We start from the raw sequence: 26,877 nt of genomic DNA on the forward strand, positions 1-26,877 counted from the left end.
GATTAGCAACACACATTTCCATTGTAGCCAGTAAACAGTGGCGCTACGAACAACTATTTCCGTCGCTAATGGGTCCGCACTGGATTTAGAGACGAAAGAGTAGATAATAAAACTAATTAAAATTTTTTTTTTTAAAAATAGTGAATCCCCACTAACTAGCAGCTGCATCCTAGCGAATGTGTTGGCGCATCTTTCGGTGCCAGTTTGGCCACCGAATGCGATGCAGCGGTATCCAATCCAGCCCTGGATGCGCTGTAGAAGCCCTGCCATTACAATCGTCACCGACGTCACAGAACCGATTCCGAGCGCGCTGGCCCTAACGAGAAAAAGGGGTTCACAAACAGTGATGTGTATAATAGCAACAAAACAAAAAAAAAAAGCAAAACAAAACAAAAAGAGATCCTGGAGAACGTGGAGCGTACGGTAAGGTATTCCGATTAGTTTTGTAAAAGAAAAAAAAAAATGTACGCTCATCTGTGAAATTAAAATTCATTCCGTTTTCGATGCCAGGATTTTTTTTGTAATCAATAACGTCCCCGCAACCCCCGCCACGAAGCTCTACCTAATGTTGCACACAGCACTGTACACGTTGATGTCCTGGCTGTGGCGACGCTGCGACACAACAGAACCGATTCGCACAGCGCCAACCAATCCTTGCGACGTGTCGGATCGTATATATTGTGCGCGTCATAATGGTTTTGTGACGAAGAATAGGCGATCAAATCGCTTGAGCAGGCGTGCGAGAAAGGCGGTCGGCGTTCTCTTTGATTTGTGCTGATAAATAGAAGAGTGGACAGAAAGAAGGGGTAGAGAGTGAGGGGGAAAAAACGAAAGGCGAATCAACTCGAACTCGAAACGTCAACGTCACAGTGCACGAGTGTGGAAGCGGGGAAAACGTCAGTCGCTGGTGGATTAGAGCAAACATAATAAAGCATCGAGTGCGTCGTTCGTCGCCCAGTGTTGTGTACGTTTTCAATGACGACCATTTTACTACGCCCTTTGTTCCAGCAAACGGCGGAGCGCACCGGGACACGGGACGCCTGGAAGTGAGTGGCGGGCTGTTTAGCGGGCCTTCCTTGGGACCTTGGGCGCGAGCCAGCCTTGGTGCCCTGCCTGGTTGGGCTCTCTCCGTGTGTGCGTGCGTGCGTGCGTGCGTGCGTGCGTAGTGTAGTGCATTTTCTTCAGTGCATTCGGTGCAAAACAACAACAACAAAAAAGAAAAGTGCAGCAACCAGTCGTCACGTCGTAGCTTTGCTTTTTAATCGTGTAAAGCGCAAACAACGATGCATTAGTGTGGGTGTTTACGTTTTAGGTAGGATAGACGACGACGACGACGACGACGACGACGACAGCAACGGCAGCACACATCACGTCCTGCCAGTGAGGCAGTGAGGCAGCGCTACAGGGGAATCGCGGCTGATCGGGTGAAACAACAGCACCAACAGCAGCAATCGATAGGTCAACAGCAGGGTGCGCTTGCTGACTCGCAAAGACGAACGAAGTGTTGCGACGTTCCACAAAAAACGTTCCGTGAATAAGGATCCCCCCCAAAAAAGGGTTCCCAGGCAGGGCCACAGGACGATTAGCAGATTGTGTGCGTGTTTGTGTGTCTGTGTCTGTGTGTGTGTGGGCGGGTGGGCGAACCGAGCAACCAGCAAACTCAAACAAACCTCAATCAAAAGACGAACGATCGCCCCACCAATCAATCAAATCCCGTCTAACGCCTCAAGCCGCCCTCCAGGATGTCTGTCTGGACCTGACCTGACCTGACCTGACCAGCCAGCCGATCCCTGATCAGCGTGATCAGCCATGGAGTGAAAACGCACGGCGCACCCCCACACACACAGCCACGTGTTTGGAAGGACTGTTTCCGAGTTATCGCGCCTGTGTGTCTTTTTGTGTGCTGTGCGCCCCCAACGGTGCAACACTAGATGATGGTGGTTTGGGCGGACGCAACTACTGCCATCGTCTTCATCGTCCCCAGCAGCAGCAGCAGCAGCAGCAGCCACTACCAACACCACCACCACCACCAGCAGGCAACAGTAGTCTCTGGGCAGATTATGTAAAATCATCCATCCATCTGTCGCGAAACAGAGTGAGCGAGGGACAAAGGGCAGCGAAGCGAAGGGCCCAGCAGGGCGAGAAACAGCAAACAAACAAAAAAAAAAAACAAAACAGAGAGCTAAAGAGAGAAAGGTAAGTGGATGGGATCGCCCGTTTCCGTCATTTAACGTTGCAGTTGGGCAGAGAGAAAAGTTTATCCCACCCGTTGGCAAGGCAATTTACAATTTAAACTGATTTTTTTTTTGTATGGAAATCCTCAGTCCAGAAATGTTTTATCACATAACAATTGTGTTTCGGTTTTTATTCTTCTTTACTGTGCTTTTTACATTTTTTTTTAAATACCCCTTAGAAACAAAGATATTACAAAACAGAAACAGTGGAGCAAGGTACGAAAAGCACGCACAAACAAAGTTTATCCACCCTCATGTATTTTATTGTACGTTTTTTACTCCAAGACTCAAATAACCATTTTTCCACTCAATTTGAAAAATGTATTTTAATTTGTTTATCACTAATAAAACATCTTTTGAGGCCTATTGGATGGCACCACAAATAATAGAGTGATAGAAGAATAAAAAAAAACCGAAGCACAATTGATATGTGATACACATTTTTGGGCTAATGGTTTCCCCGAAAAATCAGTTAAAATGTAAAGTGCTTGCAAGGGGTGGATAAACTGTTTTTTTTTTTTCTGGCACCCTGTAAGCCTTTCCCCCGCCCCATTGGGACCCCTTCTCTCGACACTCCGCCACAGGTTTTGGGAGAATATTCGTTTCTTGTTTTTTTTTTTTTTACCAACCCATGCTGATGATGATGATGATGATGATGGCGTCGAATGTGGCCGATAGTGACAGGGCAAAGTCAGCCAGACAGACAACGGTTCCGCCCGTTCGGGTCGGTTGCCGTGTGCGCGTGCACCTGCTGCCACCAACACTCCACCAAGCAGCAGCAGCATCGGTGGTGAGTGATTGCACGAGCTGCTGTCTCGCCAGTGCTGCAGCCAGTCGCTCTTCCTCTTCCTCGTCCTCGCCACGGCCTGCACCGTGGTTCACTGAACCTTCGCTCCCCAAAAACAAAAAACAAAAAAACAAACAAAAAAATACTCCCCCAAAAAGGACGAGGAACTGCGAGCGCACTGATATTGGTACGCCCGCGATGCAGACACACGCTCACCACTTTGCACCACGCTTTGCATCATTAGGCATTGTGTCCTCGGTGTCCTTTCGGATTTGACGCGGGAGCCATTGGGGCGCGCAGTTTCCGTTTATGCGTATGGGAGGCGCGGAATGGAGCGAAAAGTTGTAGAAAAAAAAACAACAAACACATCGCTCTATTCGCTCACACCGCCAGGCCATCAGGAGACATTCTCCTGTGCAGCAGCAGCAGCACCAACAGGGTGTGAAAGGGCAGTGGTAGCCGCTATGTGGCATATCTCGGACCCCCGTCTCTCTGTCAGACACGCGAGCGAGCTCGGTTGTTCTAGTTGCTGCGTTCTACCGTCGCTGCACACACAGGCGGTGATGGCAATTAGCATCCACATCGTCCTATAGAACCATAAAACTGCCCCTCTCCCCCTCCGCCTTCGCCGCAAAACGTCATCGTTGCTAGCTGCTGCTGCTGCTGCTGCTGCTACGCACACACTCAGCAGACGCTCGATTGTGCGCACATACAGTGGTCGGCATAAGTAAAAGCACACCGCTATGGGGGTCCACCACATTTTCTGCTGTAAAATCGACATTTTTCGGTCACAGAAGCATTGTGCATTTTTCCGCTTAAAGCCCTAACTTTCCTCTTTCCAAATCACTAGCTTTGAGCTTGATAGGTTTGATAGTTTTTGGTTAAAAATTCTTTCAGTGAAAGATCATGTGATTAATAACAAAAGTAAAAACCCACCTGCAAGGAATTATGTTTAACAATTCATATGGGTCACTCTTACCCCGGATTTTCATGTACACTCCATTTTAACATGTCTTTCACATGATTTCAGATGTTGTTGGGGATTACTCTCATCGTATTGGCTAGTAAAATAATAGTTTTTAATAGAAACATCGTTCATGATGGGAATTTTATTAAAAAAAAGTTCCCATAAATTCTCAATCTGAACTTTGAGAAGGTGATCCTAGACGTTTAATACGACGAGGATACAAATAAGAACTTATGGTTTTAGCGAGACGTTTCCAATTTTCCTTAAAGAATCCTTTCGGGTGCCGACATAAATTTCGCAAGCCACAGTGCTGTTATTTTCACTAATTTAACATTCTAATTAAACGGAAAACTGCTCCATTCCATCACCATGCCTCATTGTGACCTGTAAATGACGGTTTCCGGTGTGTGACGGAAAGTGGTTTTGATTTTTCCAATCCAATTTGTCTGCCGAGGACGCCCGAGTTTGGAAACTGTAAGCTACTGATCTAGAACATGATTGGTGATTAATTAAGATGTCATTAATTGCCCTCTTATTGATAATAATTTCTCTGCAAGACATTTGTTGAAGTACTTGGTTCAAACAATGATAAACACAGTTCATGAAATAGTTTCCTGAAGAGTAAAGAGTCTTCTGTCTGTGACCGAAAAATGTCGAATTTACAGACGAAAATGTGGTGAACCCCCCCTCGCGGTGGGCTGTTACTTATGCGTACTACTGTACCACCCCAAACTTACAGCCTCCTTCCCCCCCATTCCCTACGTTTTCATACCCCTTTAACGGATCCGCACTCACACCAGCACGATAGGCTTATGTTTTTGTTTTGTGCCCCACGTCCCCCCCCCCCAACACAAAACCGAACCGCGCGAGGCGACGACGACGAGCGCACAGGCAGAACAGATGAGTGCACCGAGCAGCTAGCAACGCGCGACGGGTGCACCCAGCCAAACCAACCAAACCAAACCAAACCCAGCTCGTGATCGCGCTGCGTTGTGCTTGATTTTTTGTGTTGTTCCTTTTTTTTTGTTTTTTTGTTTGGTTTGTTTTGTGAAAGCTTCCTCTTGTTTAACGGACCGCACGGACGTGTGTTTTCGCGGTTTGTTTTTCGGTTTTTTTTGGTTTTGTTTTTGGCGCGCGCGTTGTGAAGAAGAAAACAAAATCGAAATCCTGTGCCAGTGCAACGATTGTGTGTCCCTCGTCCCTGTAGGGAAGGAGTGCAAAAAAAAAACTCCCAAAGTGACCGACAAGGACGGTTCGCGTGTATGCGTGTGTACGACAGGGCAGGATAACGCGATTTACTCCCCCACCATTTGCCCCATCGTCGTCGTCGTCGTCAGTCAATATTAATATCTTCTCGAAAGGCCGCGCTGCAGCCCACACGGAGCGCACTCCTGATGAAGGACGTTTCGCTCGTCGTGCATTCGGCCAGCAGTAGCAGCAGTAGCAGCAGCAGCACCACCATCGTTGTCGTCGAGCATCGTCTCACAATTAACTGTGCTGTAAGTGTTTGTGCGCTGGCCAATGCGATGGCCCGTGGCCCGAAGATGCGCTCTACATTGCTGTGCGCGCGTTTACGGGAGGGGGGAAGGGGTTGTTGAAGGCGCTTGCAAAGTGTGTCACTGTTGCACACAAAACACACAGGCAGGCACGCTCTATTTGCTGTGAACGCTGCCCTCCAGCATGTGTTTTCGATTTAACGCCATCGAATTAAAAACATTCAATCGCTACCTGCCGGGCTGCGAAGTAGGCGGTAAAGGGAATTGAAAATAAAAGCAAAGTGGCGCCGCAGCGCAATATTCGCCAATGACGGCGCACCAACGCGATGGCGCCCACGGGAACTCCGTGCTTTAATTGACAATAACAAACAAAACAAGGAAAGCAACTCGAGCAGCAGCGATGTTTGTGCCCCCTCTTTGACCTCTCTCTCTCTCTCTCTCGCCCTTGTTTTTCGGGCACCATCACATTTCCAATAACTCTGCTGCTGCTGCTGCTGCTGCTGCTGTTTTGCTTTCGTCGCAAAAACTGTTGTGTTGCTCGTGTTTTCTTTTCTTTTTTCGTTTCGGCTGGGTTGTTTGTCTTCGCTGGCAGCAGGGGCAGCGGAACGGTTGGTGCGTGTACACGCATATCGCGCGCGCAAACAAACAAAACACCAACACGATATATGGGCAGCGCGCAGCTTGGCGACGCATTTTCTCGCGATTTCGCTTATCGCGTTTTCTTTCGTCTTTTTCTTCTTCGCTCAGCATCCGTTCGTGGCTGCGCTGCGCTGGTTGGTGGCCACACCAGCCACTGCTACACAGCCACAGACACAGCCACGCACTGTTATGCGCGCGTGTGTGGCTCAATGACGTAGTTGTTGTTTTTTTTTTTTTTGGGTTACTTCGTAGTTTCTTTTCTTTGTTTTGATCATCAGGTGAGCATCGTGGTCCAGTGCTCGGTGGAGGGAATTTACTATTTACTCGATGAGAGAGAGAGAGAGAGAGACTGAAGGAAAATGTTGATGGTTGCTGCTACTGCTGCTGCGGCGGATGCAACTGAAACATGGGGGGTGCCCCGCAAAGGGGAGGAAAGGGGTTCCTCGGTGGCCATGCTTCTTTGGCTGCAGCCACCAACACTCGCACCGCCCCTGCATCTGTGTGTCTGTGGAAGACGAAAGAAAGGGTTGTAACGGGAGTCCTTTGTTGCGCAGAGCGCAGCGGAGTGATGCAAAAAGTTGCTACTTTCTTGGCACTTTACACTCGCTAGCCAAGGACCTTTGCTCTCCAAAACATTCCACTTTTCCCCTGGGAAAATTTGTCGCGACAAAACGGAGAATCCGAGAATCTTCCTCTCTGTGTGTTCGTTTGTCGTGGATCCCTGCTTGGTGTAGCTGCGGTTTCCCCTCCCTCTCTCTCTTTTTTCCGTCTCGACTTAAAATGTAGTAGTAGAAGTGTTAGTAGTAGTCACAGTTGGTGTTGTCGTACACAAACGGACCCGCTTCCATCGCTGCCAAAAAACCCAAAATTCCCAACAACCAATGTGGTGCAATAATATTTTGACAGCCAGCAATAATATCGCGCAATCGCAGCAGCGAATCCTCCTCGAGAAATACGCCAAACACGGGGGAGGGGCAGGGGGGGGGATGGGGGGCCATGCCTTGGTTGGGTGTTGATGCTCCCGTATCGCGAACCGCGAACCAACGCACGCTTCTCTTTGTGCTGTTTGAACGATTCCACTCCAATCCGATCCAACATTACCTCATACAGAGCCTTGAGAAAGTGTGTGTGTGTGTGAGAGAGAGAGAGAGAGAGAGAGAGAGAGAGAGAGAAAGAAAGAAAGAGAGATTGTGTGCACGTACTCGTAATGTTGCTGTTGTTAATGTTGACGCGCTTTGCATGCGTGCGTCCGTGCGTACGTATTTGTAGCAGTGAGGTGTCCGCGTCCGCGTGTAGCATCACACAAGGTCCATTACGTACGCACGTACGCACGCACGCACGCAGCAGCAACATTGCGTGCATGCTGGTATGGTGCACACCACCCGTTTCTTCGAGTTCGATCCGGTTGGTGCGTTTTGCTTTGTTTTTGCTCCGCATCAGAATGCCCCACTTGTTCTTATTCTCTCTCTCTCTCTCTCTCTCTCTCTCTCTCTCTCTCTCTCTCTCTCTCTCTCTCTCTGCTCTGTCTCAGGCCATTCTGCATCGCAGGCCACTAGGTTAGCGAGGAGCGATTAGCGCGCTGCACGCTGGTAATGGAAAAATACGTCTCTTGTCGTGTTGTTTTCATCGTGTGGCGACTACTGCCAAGCGAAGGACACAAAGAGAGCACAAGAGAGAGAGAGAGAGAGTACGCACATTTACTTGAGAAATTGGTGCGTTGGTGCACCCCTATTGCCTGCGTTCTGAAACGGGATGGGGTGGCGAGGGTGGGCTATTCTAGTTTTATTTTATTTATTTTATTTTTTTGCTGCACAAATAGCCCCATCAGTGGCGCAACCAGTGGCTTGGCTGTTGGCGTGTGCGTGAGCACAGGGTCATTCGCGCAACACAGGGTTAGAACTGCAGTGCGGCTGTGTTCTTTGTTTTTTTTCCCCATTTTTACATTCTACAGATCGTGCAGATCTGCCCCCGTATATTTGTTACAAAAAAAAAGGGGGAAAATTTATGACGATTTCCGATTAGTGTTGTTTTTTGTTTTTTTGGATTTGGATTGATGGAATGAATCACTCGCTAGCTCGGTGACCACCCCTCAAGAACGCACCAACACATTTACACAAGCGTAGCGGAACAGCTGCAGTTGAGGGGGGGGGGGGGGAGAGGCCGTTCTTTGTTTCGTACGCAGCATAAAGCAACCCACCCACCCCTCCCTCCCTCGTGGCTTATCATTCGCCTCGCCTTGGCAACAGTGTGTTCCCAGATTCGGTTCCTGGCGCGACGCTGCAGTTGATTAGGGATCGTGCGTCTCCATGGCTCTTGTTTTTTGCTCAATTGTTGTGCCCTTTGTTTGGGACTGTTCGACTACTACTGCTACTACCACAACGATCACAACGATTGTCTCCCTGTCTGTGTGGCTTTTTGGGGGGCTTAGTGTTAACCAATGGCGGACCATTTGTGGAAATGTGGGGGGTTGAACAACTTGAATTTTTTCGTTCTTTTCATTGTTTGGCCACTCGGTGGGGGTTGAAGGGAGAAGAGCAACAAGTGTTGGATCATCAGCTGACGACGCGAGTCTCTCTCTCTCTCTCTCTCTCTCTCTCTCTCTCTCTCTCTCTCCTTCCACCTTTTTTTGCACCAGCGAGCGTAGCGCATTTAAGATTTCGTCATGTTGGTCACCGATGGCATCGAACGAACATGTCGTCGATCGTCGTCTTCTCGTTTGCCCTTAGTGTCCGGAGAGCAACCAATTACCCGTTTCAACGTACGGCTCGTCGGTTGTTGTAGATGTAAAGCAAAAAAGAAAAGAAAAGAAAAAACTCTACCCCTTCATCAGCTGCTCCCCACAGATGACATGGCTGTGTGTGCGTCCATCATGGTGGTGGTAGCTTTACTCACACATTCCAACACACCCACACACACACACGAACACAGTGGAACGCAACGAGTGTAGCGAAAATAAACAAAAACAAAGAAACAAAAACAAGCAACCATTGGAAAACAGCTGACCAAAGGCAAAGTGCCCGTCTATTCGTTCTGCCATGGGCACAGGAAATGGGGTGGTGGAAAGGAGGAGGTGGAAAGGGAAGAGGCGTTGAGAAGGCCGAACCACCTCACACCACCTCCGAGAGCGCGCTGGGTGTGCTAGCGATTTTAATCGCAGCACCGTGCACTGCTGCTGCTGCTGCATCTTGCTCGTTCTGCAACCGTCCGTCCGTTAGTGTGCGCGTGTGCCTGTATTGTGGAGTCTTTGTGTCTGGCATGCACTAGTGAGTGATTTGACCACCCCTTCCACCGGGATCGACAACGTTCTGGCACATTCTACGTGACCGGTCGCAAAGTAAATCGGGACTTTTAGGCATAGGGAAATTTCTGGTGACGCTATCTTAATGGAAGTATTTTTGTTTGAAAGCTGCATCTTTTAGGGACGTTCAGTCCGAATTTCACGACAATTCGTCCACTGGATGCAAAGTTATGGCGCCTAGTGTGACAGTGTGTTTGGGTGGTCGGTACAAGTTGCCTTCTTGCCTTGTGGTGATGATTGGCTATCCAGTGGCACAGTCTATGAGGAGTAGATGCGTTTCTACCGTGCACGCGGTCGTGAAGACCGCGACCGACTCAATTCGATTCATCAGTGTGTTTGAGGTTGAAATGGCGTTTAACGGGGGGGCTTCGGTATTTTCGGGCCAAGAAAAGGCCCGCTTTTGACGAATTTTTGTGACGTAACCATTCAACTTAAATATTTTAAGTAAATGGCATATTAAACTACAACTTTAGAAGAATATTTGGTATTGTTTTGAGCAACATTTATTGAAAAATTATTTCATGCCATCCAATTTAGGCATTCGTGTCTTCGAAAAGGTACTTTTTACGGTGCCCATCGTAGCGACACGGCGGGTCATTTGAAACAATAGAAATTGATACTCGTTTGAAAGGTTATAAGTTTATCTAGGTAGTCTCGTCATGGTTTTGTTAATATTTCTATTTTTCGCTTTTCGGCAGATTTCTCAAGTTGGAAAAGTGATCCTTTTTTGCGATTTTGGCTTAAACCACGATGTTTGGCAATTTATTTACAAAAAAGTATAAACAATTTTCATGAAATCTCAACGGGGCTACCTGCCAAAGAGTGTACAGATTATGTGGCAAAAATCTCAAATCAATCGGTACAGTAGTTCTTACGGTACTGGATCGGAACCGACTTTGAAACCGTTGGTTTTCAATCTCAAGATCAATGTTTAACTGAGGAATTCATTCATTGTGACCTTGTGGTTCTGTAAAACAACGAGAGTCATAATTCTCACGGTCAATAAATACCATTGCCAAAACAGGAAAAGGCGCTAACTCCTCTTTAATGTAAAACAAAAGCGCAAATGGCGAATGGCTATACCAAAGCAGACAAGAAAGCAGAGACAGTGCTGCGCCGTACTTGCCCCCCTCCAAGACTCAATTCCCGGAATCGAGAGGCGTCAGCGCCGATGGCTGAGCGGTCGATGGCGTCTCGCTGTACTGTAATGGTCTCGATCGACGTTTAATTGTTTGGGGAATTCCCTCATTATGTGACCATGGCTCTACTAGACGGGAGCCCAGCAGCGCAGGTAGACCGCCGCGAAAACGTAAACAAAGTCGTAAGCTAAAACAAAACAATCAACGACTACGCTGCGAATAGCGTACCAAAGCAGAAGAACGGTCACTACTGCTGCGCTGCACGTTCCCCCCCTAGAAATTCCCGGAATCGATCTGGGTCGCAGACGACTCGGGGGGCTCGCAATCGACTCCGTTTTTTTTTTGCAGGCGTGGAATCGTGGGTGCGATTCCGAGCGCCTCGTATGAAACGCGGATTAAAAAAAAAGAAACTCTGTAACTTTGTCAGTTTTGCTTCGATTGATCCAAAACTTTTACACAACACTCTTGAACGGATCAGCATTCAGGGGGAAAAATGTGTTAAAAAATGTGTCACAAACACAAAAATTAAATACCGAAGCCCATGAAGCACCGAGGTGCTAATTGTTCGTGCACTGTCTCGCAAATGATGCACTCCCTGATCTGCTGTTGGTGCAGTGCCGGGCAGCGGAACAAGCGGAACAGTGATGGGAACCCCCACTTCGATTGGAACTTATTTCTGGCAACATCATCATCGTAATCACACCAACTCACACAATCACGGTTGGTGCCTCGGTGTTGGATTGCCAAACGGGGGGGGAAAAAAAAAAAAGAAAACACACAAACTAATAACCTGAAGCAAATTGACCTTCGTTTTTTTTCTGCACGAAGAGGGGGGGGGGGGGGCGGGTGGGCTCGACTCGATGGGTGCCAGAAAATACCGCGACGCTCGCGACCAGATCGACAGGGTTGGAGTAATGGTTCCGTTTGTTTTTTTTTTGTTGCCAGGACTTGCAGGAGGCGTACGGGCGGAGGAATGTCAGCGGAGTCACACCAGCAGCACCAGCAGCGCATGCGATTGCATCCCAGCAGCGGTGGAACGACGATGATGATGGGTGGTGGTGGTGGTGTGGTACGCTGCATTCCGGCGATCGTACCACCGCAGGCGGTCAGCGATCGCTCCATCCTCGACAGTGTCGCCGGGTTCATCAGCGATGTGACACTGCAGTGCCAAACGCCCCTCGGTGACGCCAAGGATCACATCCTTTGGGTGCGGTTCGAGAGTACGGCCGACATCAGCGACCCATCGCTCGGCGATGACTGGGAGCTGGAGGGTGGTATTGCGCCACCGCTTCTCCTGATCCTCGGTTACGTCACCGGTGTCCAGGTAGACGCATCGCGTGCACGCACGCACACCAAAGTAACCAGTCACTCACACTCGCGCGCGCGTTCCCTTCTCTTTTGCAGGTTTGGATCGTACCGGCGAACGGGGAAGCGATCGAGGTGCTGTCCTGGCGCCACGGTTCGGTCAAGTGTTTGCGCGTCCTGCCCACCCCCACCCCCTCGCCAGTGTTTGACTGCTCGCTGCCCGATCCGTACACACACAAGCGGCCCCTGATTGCACTGTGCGATAGTGGAACCAGTGGGGGCGGGGGGAGTGGTGGCACCGGGCCCGGCCCTGGCCCTGGCCCCACGGGCAACAATGCCACCCCGTGCCCCGCGTACACGGCGGTCAACTTTATCTCGCTGAAGGACGGCGAAACGGTGCGGAGCATCAAGTTCAAGAGCCCGATCGTCGACATCCTGGCGAACCGGGCCTCGATCGTGGTGACGTTCGCCGAGCGGATCGCCGTGTTCGATGCCCGGACCCTCGACGATCGGCTGACGGTGACGACGTGCCATCCGAGCCCGGGCCTCAACCCGAACCCGGTTGCGCTCGGGCCGCGCTGGATAGCGTACGCCGAGCGGCGTCTCATCCCGTCGAAGCGCTCGAGCGGGGGCTGTGAGGGGGACGGGGTTACCAGCTACACGGCGACCGTACTGAACGCGGCCAAGAGCCTCGGCAAGGGGCTCCGGGAGCTCGGTGAACAGGTGGCCGCGGGCCTGACCGGTGGCGGTGTCGGTACGGGAAGCACCGGCCTAGGGGGGGCGATGGGGCACGGGCCCCATGGTGGCATGGGGTCGGCCGGTGATGGGCCCGGTTCCACTGCCGGGCCTGGCCCGATCGCCACCGATGGCACCCAGCAGCCGGGCGTTGTCACCGTGCTCGATATCAAGTATCCGATCCGGGACATTAGCCCAACGACCGGGACACCGATCGCGTCCAATGGGACCGATCCGATCGTGGCCCACTTTGTCGCCCACTCGGAAGCGCTGGTTGCGCTGGCGTTCGATGCGCCCGGTATGCTCCTGTTGACCGCGGACCGGCGCGGTCACGATTTCCACGTGTTCCGGTTGCACCCGCACCCGAGCGGTGCGTCGCTGGCCGCAGTGCACCACCTGTACGTGCTGCACCGGGGCGACACGACGGCCAAGGTGCAGGATGTGGCCTTTTCGCTCGATTCGCGCTGGGTGGCGGTGTCGACGTTGCGCGGCACGACGCACGTGTTCCCCGTCACGCCGTACGGGGGACCGGCCGGTGTCCGGACGCACGGGTCACCGCACGTCGTGAACCGGTTGTCGCGCTTCCACCGGTCCGCCGGGTTGTCGATCGATGCGATGCGCTCGAGTAGCCCCAGCCTTGGTGGTGGTGCCGCTGGTGCCGCCGCCGCCGCTGCCGCCGCCACAGGGGGTGGTGGTGTGGGTGGGGGTGCTGGCGCTGGTGGCAGTGGTAGCGGGGCCGCCGGGGGGATCGGTGGGGAAAGTGGTCTGTTCGCGTACCACGCACCGTCGGCGGCAGCTTACGCGAACCCCCGCACCCCACCGTTCCCGCACCCGACGACGGTGCAACCGTTGGCGCAGCTGCGCCAACCGGCCAACCTTGGTGCCGGAGCGGGTGCAGGGAGTGCTGGTGGCAGTGGCAGTGGCAGTGGTGGTGGCGGTGGCGGTGGCGGCGCTGGTGGAGGTTCCGGCGGTCTCCAGGGCCATCATCATCATCACCGGCAGCGCAACTCATCCTCGTCCTCGTCGGATGATCCGTCGGTAAAGCCGCTGCGGGTTTGTGCCACGTTCGCGAAGGCACGGTCCTGGTTGCTGGATCCGCCCGGTTGCGCGATGCGCGACACACCCGCCCACCGTATCCAGCGGAAACCGGTCGACTCGCTGTTCATCCTGGCCGCCCACGGTGCCCTCATCCAGTACGACCTGGAACCGCGGCATGCCGCCGGTAAGATTACGGTGCCGGGTTTCGACCCCCCCCGGAAAAACGATCCTAATTTTCTTTTCCTCTCTTGTGCCGGGTCCCAGGAACGCCCAAAGAGAAGATATGCGACGACACACCGATCGAGCTGGAGGTGGAACCGAAAGCCCAGTGGTGCCTGCAGCGGCACGAGCCCGGACTGGGCGCCGGCGGCGGTGACCTGCAGCCACCGCTCTCGCTCGACAACTGGCTCATACGGGACCGGCTGCTCGAGGAAGGGCTCGGTGGTAGTGGTGCCGGAACCGGAACCGGAACCGGAGCGGGTGGTGAATCACTCGACTATCGGCGGGTCGGTGGCGAGCAGCACCATCCCCATCACCAGCCGCACCGTGGGAGCACCGGGAGCATCCACATCGGCGGTGATCCACAGGACGATCGTTGGCTGTCGCAGGTCGAGATCATCACACACGCCGGCCCACACCGGCGCCTGTGGATGGGGCCGCAGTTTATGTTCAAAACCTACCACACACCGAGCGGGTACGTTGCACCCTCCCCCGCTTTTCTCTTTCTTTCGTTTTCTTTCGTTTTCTCGTTTTTCTTCATCCCTTGCTTCTCGTTGCTTCGTTGCAGCTCACCACTCTCGTCGATCGACACGGACGCAGTGGAGGTGTGCCCGGGGGGTGCTGGTGGTGGAGTGGCCGGGTGTACCGCCACAGTCACCGGTCGGCCCGCACGCTCCAACCCATTGAACATGCCTTTGGTGGGAGGTAAGGGGATCCGCATACAGCAAAATGTTTGCTAAAACTGAACTGCTGCTGCAACACATTTCAAAGTGGCATTGCTTTTGCATTTTTGTTTGGATTTTATTTGAGTAACAGCAAAAACGGTTGGGAATTTTATAAACTTTTCGAATCACTTTAGTTTTTTTACGTTAGGTTACTTTTTGGATGAATTATGGCCTTGAGACCGGAGGAAGAAAGCATCACCCGTTGCCCACAGAATGCTTTGTGGCTTTTTTGGCTCATTCTTGGAGACGCGTTTGCACAAGCTGTTCGAAACTATGTCAGTTTTTAGGTCTAAACTTGCTCTTTAAAACACCACAAACGGAAAAGTAATGCGCATTTTATGTCCATAGATATTGACAGTCAATGAGACATCGAAATGAAGTGTGGAACGTTTCCTTTTTTCGCCCATCTCACGTCTCGCTGTTGCTTTACAGAGTCCTGTTGCAATCTCAAGGGCTTCCACATGAATTGTTTGCACTGCTAGGACTACAGTGAACCTATTAATAGCTTTGGCACGTGCATTTGTTGATTTATCTCGCATCCACCGAACAAAAACAGTGCGAGGAGTGCGAAAAAACGCGGGTGTTATCGCATCGCAAACCCAACTCCGGTTATCAACTCCGGCTTATGCGTCCTGGTGGCCAGCCGGGAGGGTGCAAATCATCAGCTCACTTCCCTGGCAACGAAACACCTCATCCCCTGATTTGTTTGCTTACTATCGATGAGGTTTATTATCGATGTAAAGCCAACGTTCGGAATTACATCACATGCGGCCAAGCGAAGTAACTTGTTTGACTTTATTGAGTCTAATATTGTTTTTGATAAAGTATGATGCCATGCCCTAGTTTAGAATTGAAAAGGCCTTTATCTAAAGCTCATTTTGAAGTATTGGTTGAGTAATTCGAGCTAAAATTCATTCGTCTACATCATTTTGAGTGATGCGTGCGGAGTGATTTTTTTCCACCTTTGCTTCATATCTTTTCGGAAATTGTTTTTCGATGTTGCCCTATTTTGTGGTCAACTTTCTGGGTGTCTGGCAACTCTACCAGTATCGCAGTGACGAATTATGGACCGAGATCCGAATGATTAATTCCCAGTTAAATGCTGGAAGGCTCTCAACGATGGCCACTTGTGGTTTTGCTACCAAATATAAAAACAAAAATAAAAATGGACACCCTTGCATTCCATCACGCATAACTTTTTTTCTGACAATTTCCCACTAAAATGCATTGAAACGCTTATAAACAATAGAATGAGCTATCACTGGAATAAATCGGCCACCTATCGGACGAGTGGTTTAGAAATGGCAGCAGTATGAAACTTTGTTGCAGTTTTATTGCCTCCCCCTGTATATTGACGTCAATGCATAATATGCAATGTATGTAATGCTTCTTCTTCTTCTTTCGCTCCCAGGTGGCTGCTACGAGCACAGCCCGCGCCTGATGAACATGAACGAGTTCCGGCACCACGAAAATCTCGACACCGAGTTTTCGTCGCTCGGCCCGGTCGAGTCGCAGCTGCGCGAGGATCTGGCGGATGCGATGCGCGAATCGCCCCTCACCACCGGCCGCGATGCGACAGGTACGGTGTCCCGTTTCTGTTTTTTTTTTACGATCGCAACACCACCCACACACCCCCACCACCTCCACTCTCTCTCTCTCTCTCTCTCTCTCTCTCTCTCTCTCTCTCTCTCTCTCTCTCTTTCTCTCATACACATCACAAACACATTCTTGGCTCCTTTTTCCTCCCGTTTCCTACCCCCCAGACATCCACCCTCCACTCCCCGTGTTTTTTTTCTCTTGCCCAACGTTCAGTTACGTGACCGTGATGGTTCCGTTGAATTCCCCGTGTTTGGTTTGCTGGTTTGAAGGAAGGAAGTGGAAGAAAAGACAGTGGGCCACGATGCTCGCAGAGGCATTTTGGCACCGCGTAGGGCGTGCTCCGGTGTTGTCTCCATTGTCGCTTCTCACTCATTTGCACACGCAACGCAACTACTGCTAGATTAGGGTTTTTATTAAACGTGTTGCTTTTTTTCTCGTTTGTTTGTTGTAGCCAGTCTGGTTTGCGCCGATTTTGCTTGTGGCACTAGTGTAAACATATATTAAAAAAAAAAAAAGAAAAAAAACAGAAGGCATGCCGTTTATGAACGCTCTTTGATAACCGTTATTTGTTACTCATCCCTTACCCTATTCCCGTTGGACACATCCTATCCTCCTGCCCTGCTTAACTCATCTCACGTCACTTCATCTTTCCAAAACTGCCTCACTGATCACTGCTCTCGTATGCAATTTCAGAGTGTCCCAATGGATTCAATTAGAGCTTTAGTTACTAAATAAGCGGTTAGCTAATTATCGCCCGTGGCTTGGCTTAGGCCGTTTGCATTCCGTATGAAATCCGAGTCTTGCCGAGTAGGACGCGAAACCCGTGCGCCTTGAATTTGCACGACCATGTTTGTCACGAGTGCTGTGAAGTGAAGTTTGTCATGATGCTACGATAGCTCAATTTACGATACATTTGGCTGGCTGGCCACTGTATGGAATCGTTGAAATATATTACCATGTGAAGTGTATTGTTTGTGTCCGTTTTTGGTTTGCCCATTAAAATGATATTAGCAGAAGAAAAAGGCTGGCACGTGTATTTGGATTTTAAATGTTTTTCTTTTGCCACATAAATAAACGAGCAGTCGCTTACAAGTGTTTAGAAGTAGGAGGCAATGGTGGAACAATGGAATTTGGCTTTTTCAACGCGTTTTAACGATAACGATAAATCGGTTTTGATTTGGAATATTTTGAACTTATTTCGAATGCATGGAACACTTAATATTTGGTCGCATGTAATACGGTACAGCTCAGGCCAGAAAAAAGCTGGTAACACATGGAAAACGGTGTCGTTTTGTAGGTATTTTATCAGGCTATTCATAGAAAATTAACGATTAAATTATTGGCCCTCGTTGGCTTTTGGTTTTTTATGCTACAAACAATGTGCTGCACAGTAGCGGAAGAGATTTAATTGGCCATTTTTTCTCACGATTCATTACATTACAGCGGGATTTTAAAACATTTTACATTGTTTGTTTAGTTATTGTTCGATACTGTGGGCAATTGTGGGTGGATTGAAGGATTCTTGGTATGAAATCAATGCTCCAATACCAATTTATGATCTCTATGCTGTAGTGGCAGCTTGCTAAGACAGGCCAGAGCTTAACGGGACCTTTATGAGGCTTAATAAAAGGTAGAATAATCTTTTCCAGACATTCTTCTTTGTACAAACGGTCGTTCATGGACCCTCCTGCGATGAGAACTTTTGTTTTCAAACCACAACTTCCGATCGCTTGCACAAATGAGTAGTTTACGGGCAATTTTTAGCTGGGTAAATGAACTAAAACCTTACTATCGTATATCCTTTTTGATTGCTAAAGCCAAATTTGTCTGCTGGTTTTTGCCAAAATGGAGTTTCACGTGGGGTTTTCCCCAGTCAAATTGAGTTTTCATAGCGAGTCTGCAGGCGTTTGTTTCGCCCTTCGTGTTCCATCGGCGATTACTTTTGAAGCAATGGTTCGATTTTCACCATTTTTTCCTCACTAAAAGAAGAGACTATGACCTTTAAAAAGACGTCAACAGAGTAGCAAAGCGATCCCTAGGAGCGCTACAGTGAGTAGAAGAGTGTGGCCAAATGTTAAGTGTCCCAAGCTGTAGAGAGAGAAACAGCTTGCCATCCGCTAACCATCGGCATAACGCGACGGCTTTCGGTCTTCCTTCATTCACCTTCATCCCAGTCCTTTTTTCCGGGTACCGGGGGGCTACACCATTTATCCGTTTGCATGTCACAATCATCAGCAGCAGGATGCCGTCCTTCATCTCATTGTGCTTGTTTTATTGTTTTTTTTATTTTCCTCACACCATTTTCCAATAGCACATTGGTTTTCGGTGTGTTGGCGTGTGCTCAACTTCCGGTACACACCAGTAGCACACCGGGCACACGCTAAAACGCGCATAGACACACATAAACAACACTCTTCTCCCTGTGCTCCCAGTTTCTCTGTTCCGGCTCCATGCGCTAGATTTGTAAGATTTGTTTTTGTTTAGTTTTCTTGCTTTTGTTAGTTTGTTGTGTATGAGTGTATGTGAGTTTGTTGTTTTTTTTTTTGGTTTTGGCCGCTCTGACAGCCTCCATAACATCAACAGATCTTTCCTGGGGCGAATGGCCTCCCACCTCACCACCTAAAACAAAAAACCCATTCTACCGTCCATGCATGCCCTGTTTTTTCCCACTCTTAAGCTATACATATATCGAAACACGTGGATCACTCAACCACCCACCAACATTCGAAGATTTGTTTATGTGCCTACTACTCTGCTGCCGCTGCTGCGCAATGATAAATGATCTCGCTACGTGGACCGACAACCCTTTGAAGGGTTTAAAAAGGACATCTCAAGCAAGCCTTTCCGTTAGTGGAACATCAATAGAGCCTTGGTTTTTGGACCGTGATTTTTAGGGGCCATTTTTTGCGTATAAAAGAAAAGAGCGTAGCGGGCTATTTAGGTGCGATTTGATTTTGCTTGCTGCGAGCGAGCGCGAGAACGAGAGAGAGAGAGAGAGGACGCTGATGAAGAATGTTAGTCGAATGATGTCACGTTTCTATGGGCAGCGTGGGCGCTAGCTGTCAGCTGCTTTCATGCGCTTACCCTACGTTCACCAATAATCACCAATAAACACGCACGCAGGAATAAACGAACAACAGCGGTGGACCTGCCCCCCTGGCGCGGCCAGAAGAACAAAATTTGCGTGGTCAAAAGTGCAGAAAAGGAAATTTAATTTTGAAAAACAGCGCGAGAGAGACAGAGAAACAGAAAGGGAGTTAAATATTAGAACGAAATAGAGACACTGAGAGAAGAGCGAGAGAGAGAGAGAGAGAGAGAGAGAGAAAAGAGAGAGAGAAAGGAAAACAGAGCAAATTAAAGCCTCAGGAGCCAAACATTTGCACTTCTTGTGCCGTTTTTAATTCAACTGTTGATCAATACGGTTTGCAATGTGGTTATGCTTCAATGCTAGCGGAGGTCCTCCCCACTATTTGCTCCATACCAACAAAAAAAACAAACAAACAAAGAAAACAGCCTAATCCGCACTGCCGGTGCCCATTTTTCCACCAAACACATCACCCACCCACCGACCCACTCTTGCCCTCTTGGTGATGCAACGCGGATGTTTATGGTTTTCTGGGCGATAATGGACCCCTTGCCGGTTGGTTCGCCGTTTGCTGCTCAGCCTCTTGCTAACTTCTCAAAAATCTAATATGGCTCGCTCTTCCACCACTCTAAGCTCTACTGTGCTAAGCGCCTGTTTTCCCTTCGTTGCGTTTTGAACCAAAAAACAAAAAAACAATCAAAACAAAATCACCCCGTTTAGTGCCACCGGCAGTAGCTTTCTGTTGGTTTTTGTTTTGGTTGTTGTTTTCTCTTCTTCTTTTTCTAGATTTCACGTTTCCTTCCACGTTTGAAGTTTTGCTTGCTACCTCGCAATGGTGTTCTCGCTCGAATGTTTTTGGGGGGGGGTTTTCTTTTATGTGTCATTAGGTTTTGCTTTTGAACCATTTCCTTCCCTCTGGCACGGAGTGCTGACGAATGGGCAGCTTACCGTTTGCGTTTCTTTTAGAGAGCTTTATGAAACCACAAAATGGAGTTTGAGATCTCTGGGTTGTTTATCGTTTTTCAATTTCTAGTACTAATCCCTGAAACTACCGGCTACCTGGCGTCTCCATCATCGGGTTTTGGACAACGGTGCTACATCCGTTTTGATTTCCTGGCCCGGCGACCAGTTTGGGAATTGCCTTTACCTCTTTTTGGTGCGCTTCATCGGCATATTTTGGAGAATAATTAGTTACATTTTGGGGAAGATTGATTAAAAACATCATCCATGGCAAATTCATGAAGGTGCATCTTCGAAAAGATACGTTTTGCGGGTGCCCATCGTAGCTGCGTGATGGGTCATCAGAAAAATGCAAATCGGTACTCGTTTGAAAGCTTATAAATTTATCCAGCTAGCCCCGGAGAGTTTTTGTTGATATTCCTATTTGTCGATTGTTGGCAGATTTTTAAAGTTGAGCAAAGTGATGCTTTTTGTGATCTTTCCTAAAAACACACTTTTTGGCGATTTGTTTTAAAAAAAAGTATCAACAATTTTCATGAAATCTCGACGGGGCTGCCTGGCAGAGACTGTACAGATTATGTGTTGAAAATTTCAAATCAATCGGTTCAGTAGTTTTGACGGTACTGGATGGGCGCCGACTTTAAAAAACAAACGTTGATTTTCGGGAAACGCTCTTCAAACGAGCCGTGCATGAAACGCGGCTTTTAAAAATTCTGTATCTTTCTCAGTTTTGCTTCTATTGATCCAAGAACTTTACACATAATTCTTAAAAAGATCAGCATTCAGGGAGAAATGTTAAACAGCATGTGTCACAAACACAAAATTAAATACCGAAGCCCCACCCCCGTTTAACAAATCCATGCACCTTCAAATTAAGTCGGGGAAATGGCCCGCTGACTGGCTGTTGCATTCTTTTTGCGGCCCGCATGCTAACATGTGTTTGAAAGCCCTATCTTATCCACTGCTCCGGAGGGTAGAGAGAAGCTTCTGAGCTTTGTGTTTCCTGTGTGAAGCTAAATGTGTGTCTCTAATCGCTCTACAGTTTTTTTTTCTCTCTTTGCTGTACCAGTAGCGCTCGGTACGCTCCTTCTTCGCTTTGTGTTGCTCTCACTCATGCCAGATGTAGGTTTTTCTTCTGTTGTTTTTTTGGGTTTTAAAGTTTTTTAATCTTCTTTCTTAGCCTAAAATTATGTTTCCTAGCTCAAAAGCCTGCCCGTTCACTAACCGAGTTGCACCAAGTTGTTCTTAGAGGCAATAAGCAGACCGTTTGTTTGCCCTTTTCCTTTACTTTTCGTACTACCCGTTTGCTCTGTTCCGTTAGCGCCTTGCTATCCGTCATCCACGAACTAGTTTTGGGTTTGTTTTTTTTTTTTTCCTCTCTCTCGCCAAACCAAGATACGCTGCCACCTTCACACCAATCCGCTACTGCTAGTTTCCGTGTGTGCGTATGTGCGTCTGTCGTGTGCGTGGTCGTGAAATATAAAACACTAAAACCCATTGTAGCATAGGTAGCATAGCAAAAATGAAAAAAATGCGGCACTTGTACGGTTGGCAATGCGGTGACACAGTTTGAGCTAAACGCGGCCAAACGGCAAAAGATCTATCTGAAAACAGGGGAAATGGAAGCTTCTGATTCTCAGCAAACCAAAGCAAACCGGAATTGTTGAACGAACGTTTGCCATTTCAAAAAAAAAAATCTAAAAAAAAACAAATTACAAAAAAACCACCGAACCACAAAGAATAGAATGGTTTTGATTTGCCGAGCAGGTTCTAAAACACGATGCCTTTGGCTTCTTTTTCTTTTCTCTTTCTCTCTCTCTCATTATCTCTCTCTCTCTCTCTCTGTTTCTTTTTGTCTCTCCCTCTCTCTCTCTCTTCTCTCTCTCTCTCTCTCACCTCTTTTCTCGGTGTATCCCGGCTGCGCGATCGTTCGCACCTTCTGCCACGGCCACGGTTCCGTTTGATGCGCCCTCCATTACTCTTCGACTGTACTACACAAAAAAAAAACAACAAAAAAAACGACCCTTTGCGTACGACTGAACCTCGTTTACGGCGTTCGCAACCGTCCTTTTCTCCCTCACCTCCGCCCCTTTTTCTTCCCAAACACCAATAAAAAAAAAACTAAAAATAAAAACAAAAAAAAAACATCTCAACCGAACGCGCTTCGACGAGGATGGTTCATTGTGTTGTACAGGTTCTTCTGCAGCAGGACAACCGCACCAGCACCAGCACCACCACCAGCAGCAACCGACGCATCATCACCATCACCACTACCACCATCATCATCATCAGCAGCAGCAGCAGCAGCAGCAGCAGCAGCAGTTGATGTCAGCGAGCAATAATCCTGCAGTCGCCGCTAGCGCCACCGGATTGTCTTCGGTATCATCCTGCTCATCCACCTCGATCTACTCGTCAACGCACTCGCTCAGCTCGATTTGTGATCAGCAGCAGCAGCAGCAGCAGCAGCACCAACAATTGCAAGCTCAGCAGTGCCATCCACAACAGCAATCGGATCAACCGCAACACGGCAGCAGGGGACCTTGCCATCATCCCCTCCACCAGCACCACCACCAGGAAACCACCGGTCCGTCACGCCCCAGCTCAGCAGCAGGCGGTCGAAATGTGGTGCCCGGGCCCCACCCAGCACCGGCCGGTGCCATAACGATCGCCAAGGTCGTCAATCCGCTCGGCACCGTGACGACGATCAGCACCACGGTGACGGCGGGGGTGGCGGGCGGGCCCGCTGGCATCGCTGGTAACCCCACCGGGCCGGCCAGCCTCGAATCGGACGACTTTCGACGGCACGAGAACAGCGACGAACCGTATCTGCACGAGAACTGCGACGAGGCACTGTTCCGCCCGGTCGTGACGGTGCACGCGGCCAGCCTGGCCGTGCACGAGGTGGCGGCCGATCGGTACCGGCCCCACCCCCGTTACCGGGGCACATCACTCGATCGGCTCCAAGACGACGACGACGATGGTGCCATCGTGGTCGGTGCGGTGGACTACGATAGGCGCCCCGTTAGCCAGCCGGCATCGCTCATTGGCCGGGATCTGATTGTGCCGGTGATCGAGGAGAAGAATCTACCGCAGCAACGTGGCGGCGGCAGCGGCAGCAGCAGCAGCACCAAGCAGCCACCACAACAACCACCCCCCAGCACTGGTGCCGAGGTCCCGGCGGTCCGCAAGGGTCGTGTACGGCACGGGCAACCCGGCCCAGGTGACTGGAGGACACCGGAACCGAGTAAACGGGCCGGGAAAGGAAAGTGTTGCGCGAGCGAGGAGTTCGTGAACGTCGAGCTACCACCGGTTCCCCCCGGTGCCCCCGCAGTCGGGCCGGAACGCGGAACCACGGAAAAGGGGCGGGCAAAAGGACGCGCTAAGCACGAGACCCTCCAGGTGGTACCGGCGGAAGATGTGGCGGAAGCGATTGCGGCGTGCGCCGGCGTTGCCTTACCACCGCTCGAGGCCCTCAAGATCGACGACAGTGAACTGTTCGGGGAGGAGGAAGGGGAGGAGGAAGGGGAGGCGGAGGACCAGGGCCAGCCAGCGGCCCACGAGGAAGCAGCGCCCCCCCCGGTCACCGCCGGCCGGGAAGAGTTTTACGATTTTGGCGCCAGCAAGTGCGAGATGATGGACTTTGTGCAAGCGCTGCCACCGCTCGATGAGCAGAAGGTGGAGCAGGAGGAAAACGAGGTGAAGGAGGAGGAGCTGGAACGCACGCTGATCAGCTTCGAAAGCCCGTGCCAGGAGGGCCCCCCGGAGTGCCACCGGCAGCAGGTGACCGAACAGCTGCAGAGTGTGCTGCACGGCAGCAACATTCTGCTGGCGATGTGTTCGAGCCTCCGGGAAGGCGGCACGAAAGCGAACGCGTCCCCGGACAGGGAGGAGCGGGAGTACCAGAGTCTCGGGCCGCCGGAACCGCACGGGAACCGGGGTGACGGTGGGCACGAGATCGCCATGTCAGCCGTGGCCGTGCCGGCGAGCGACAATGGTAGAAGGCGCCGCAAACACCGGAAAGAGTCCCAGTCGAGTCCGTCCGGTCGTTTGGTGGTGCCAGACGAGGACGATGACGGCGAAGAGGATGATGAAGAGGAAGAGGAGGAGGAAGAGGAGGAGGAGGAAGAGGAGGAGGAAGAGGGTGCCAGGACGGTGGTGCGTGCCGTGGCCGACGCGGAAGAAGACGAAGAGCTGCAACCGCTGATCGCGAGCAACAAAACCTCCTCGTCCTCGCTGTCCGGTGCCCAAGGGAAACCGGACACTGATGCCAGTGGCATGACAACCGCACAGGCCACGCCAAGGACAGTGTGCACACGCCAGCAACCCAAGCAGCACCAGCAGCAGCAGCAGCAGCAACAGGAAACTTGCGACGATGGCGAAGAGGATGGCACAGAACCGATGCAGGACAGGAGTGAAGCAGCAGCACCACCACCAACCTCCACCGCATCCAAGCAGCAACAGCAGCAGCAACAGCAGCAACAGCAACGTGCAACGTCAGCACCCGGTGGAACAGGGCACGGGGGATTCGGTAACAGCGGGAGCGCTGCAACGGGCGGCAACGGTGGGAACGGGAATGGGAAGAAAAAGTCGAAGAAAAAGCGAAAATAATCAATGCATTCATAGCAGCAGCAACCGGAGCAGCCGGAGCAACCGGAGCAGCAACCGGAGCAACCGGAGCAGCAGTGGCAGCGAATGGTGCTGCTGATCGTCCTGGCCACATTGTTGCTTTCGGGCACCGTCACCCAATTGCTATTGTGCGCTCACGCACGCTAGGGCGCAATCCCGTGAGAGGCGCCGCAAATTCCATTTCAGTTTTATCTGGGTTTGTTTTTTGTTTTTTCATTTGAGCAACTACTTACCACAAAAAAAAAAAAACCGATCAGACACACGATGATCAGTCTCTATACAGCTCTCTCTCTCTCTCTCTCTCCCTCTTTAACTCTCTCTCTCTCGCTGCCTCTCTCCCTGCCTTCCTCTCTCTCTCTCTGTGCCTCTTTGTATCGATTTTTTTCTCCCCCTCCTACTACTAGTTGAGCGAAGAAAATGTGTAGTGGCCCTTGAAGCCTTGATGGATGGCGAGGAACAATTAGAACCGGAGACGTTTGTTCTCCGCTGCTGGAAGCATAGTGAGCAGAGCAGAATAAAAGTGAGCGCATAAAAGCAACATAAAAAAAGGGAATGGGACACTAATCGAGCGAAACATTCGCGCTCAGCTGGCTGCGCTGTAGGTGCGCGATATGGTTCTTTCTATAGTTGAGGGCGCAACGATGAGACTAAAGTCCGTTCGACGATCCGTTGACTGGCAGCCCGGGCACAGTGTGGCAGATAATGTGTGTGAATTTGTGTGTTTCATTAATGAAGGATGGCGCGGAAAAAGATGAAAAGACTAAAAAAAAAAAACAAGTACATGTTAAGCTAGTTAATGCTGTTACATCTTTAAATAGACACCAAAAAAAAAAATGAAGTAAAAAAAAAAACGAAAAGCGTTAGAAGCGAGACAAAAAAAATGTCAAAATGAGAAGAAAAAAAAACGGCAATGAAGATAATTAATATTTAACCAACCGAAAGCTAGGGAGCAAGAAATTCTGCACTGAACCCCTAACCTATCCTGGCCCACCGGCGGCGGCGGCGGCGGGTGCCGGGTGGCGGTTGAACGGCAGAAAGAGTAGGCACGCAATAAATAACAAACGCGAAGGTGGCAGCTAAGGGGGGGGGGGGGGGGGGGTTCACGAGTTCAATGACTGTTGTTACGGCAAGACAACTGGTTTTTTTTTTTTTTGAGTTCTTTGCGAAGGAGAAAACGAAAAGGATGCGACACACGCGAGCAAATGTGATTATTTATATATTCATCGGAGATACGCGCGAAAGATACGGAACCAGGGGGGGGGGGGGGGGCGAGTAACCGCGAACCGATTAGCGATTTAGCAGGGGGTCGACGAAACACGATAAAAACAAGACACAAAAACACAAAACACAAAAAAAAAACAAATAAAGCAAGTATGATAGTAATAATGAGTAACTAAATTAAACAACACACAAAACAGGAGAATCGATAGGCTAGGCGAAACAGGAACGCAGCGTTCAAGGGGGGGGCGGGGAGCAGCGTGACAACAACAAACAAGCAAAAAAAAAAAGAGAGGAAGAACTATTTTACTTAACCCGCCACCGCACTTCCGAGCAGAAAAGCGAGCTAGCGGGCCAGGCCGACGGCCAGGAATCACACAGACCAGACCGTGAGAGTGGGGGGGGGGGACGGGGGGCCTCGTTTGAAAAAAAAAAAAACAAGTGAACACAACAGAAGCCAAAACCACGGTAATGCTTCTGCGGAGCGCCCGCTCGGGAAGGCGCCATAAAATCGAAAAGGAAAGTAATAAACAAAAAAAAACGGAAAAGAAAAATGACAAAAAAAAAACCCCAACCCCAACTGTGAACGAATGATGATTCCGCGCTGGCAATTGCTTTTTTGTCGATGGCGCACGATGAGATCCGCGCAAGCGGCAGCGGCAGTAGCAGGAGCACACCAACCAACCACGGACCGTTTTCGAGTATCTGTTCCAATGCATTGCCATTTCCTTGCAGCTAATCGATTTTTGCTTGCCTCGTACAGATCAGGGACCCGGGCCAATGGATGGCAGCAGCAGCAGTGGTTGC

The 26,877-nt window shown here is 50.1% G+C and overlaps 1 protein-coding gene across 5 annotated transcripts; it reads left to right on the forward strand.

Moving 5' to 3' along the window:
* Positions 1 to 562: 562 nt before the first annotated feature.
* On the forward strand, positions 563 to 26,644 carry LOC126571633 (uncharacterized). Of its 5 annotated transcripts, none has more exons than XM_050230321.1 (7): positions 563 to 2,196; positions 11,506 to 11,884; positions 11,965 to 13,822; positions 13,903 to 14,332; positions 14,426 to 14,562; positions 15,994 to 16,161; positions 22,421 to 26,644. In XM_050230321.1, exons 2-7 carry the CDS (start codon positions 11,534 to 11,536, stop codon positions 24,832 to 24,834), a joined length of 5,358 nt encoding a protein of 1,785 aa, XP_050086278.1. In that variant the 5' UTR covers positions 563 to 2,196; positions 11,506 to 11,533; the 3' UTR covers positions 24,835 to 26,644. The 5 variants fall into 5 exon arrangements, with proteins under 5 accessions (XP_050086278.1, XP_050086314.1, XP_050086287.1 ...); XM_050230357.1 differs by lacking the exon at positions 563 to 2,196 and adding an exon at positions 2,913 to 3,024; XM_050230330.1 differs by lacking the exon at positions 563 to 2,196 and adding an exon at positions 4,882 to 5,487.
* Positions 26,645 to 26,877: the final 233 nt, after the last annotated feature.

The sequence above is a fragment of the Anopheles aquasalis genome, chromosome X (assembly GCF_943734665.1).
Source record: "Anopheles aquasalis chromosome X, idAnoAquaMG_Q_19, whole genome shotgun sequence".
NCBI lineage: Eukaryota > Metazoa > Arthropoda > Insecta > Diptera > Culicidae > Anopheles > Anopheles aquasalis.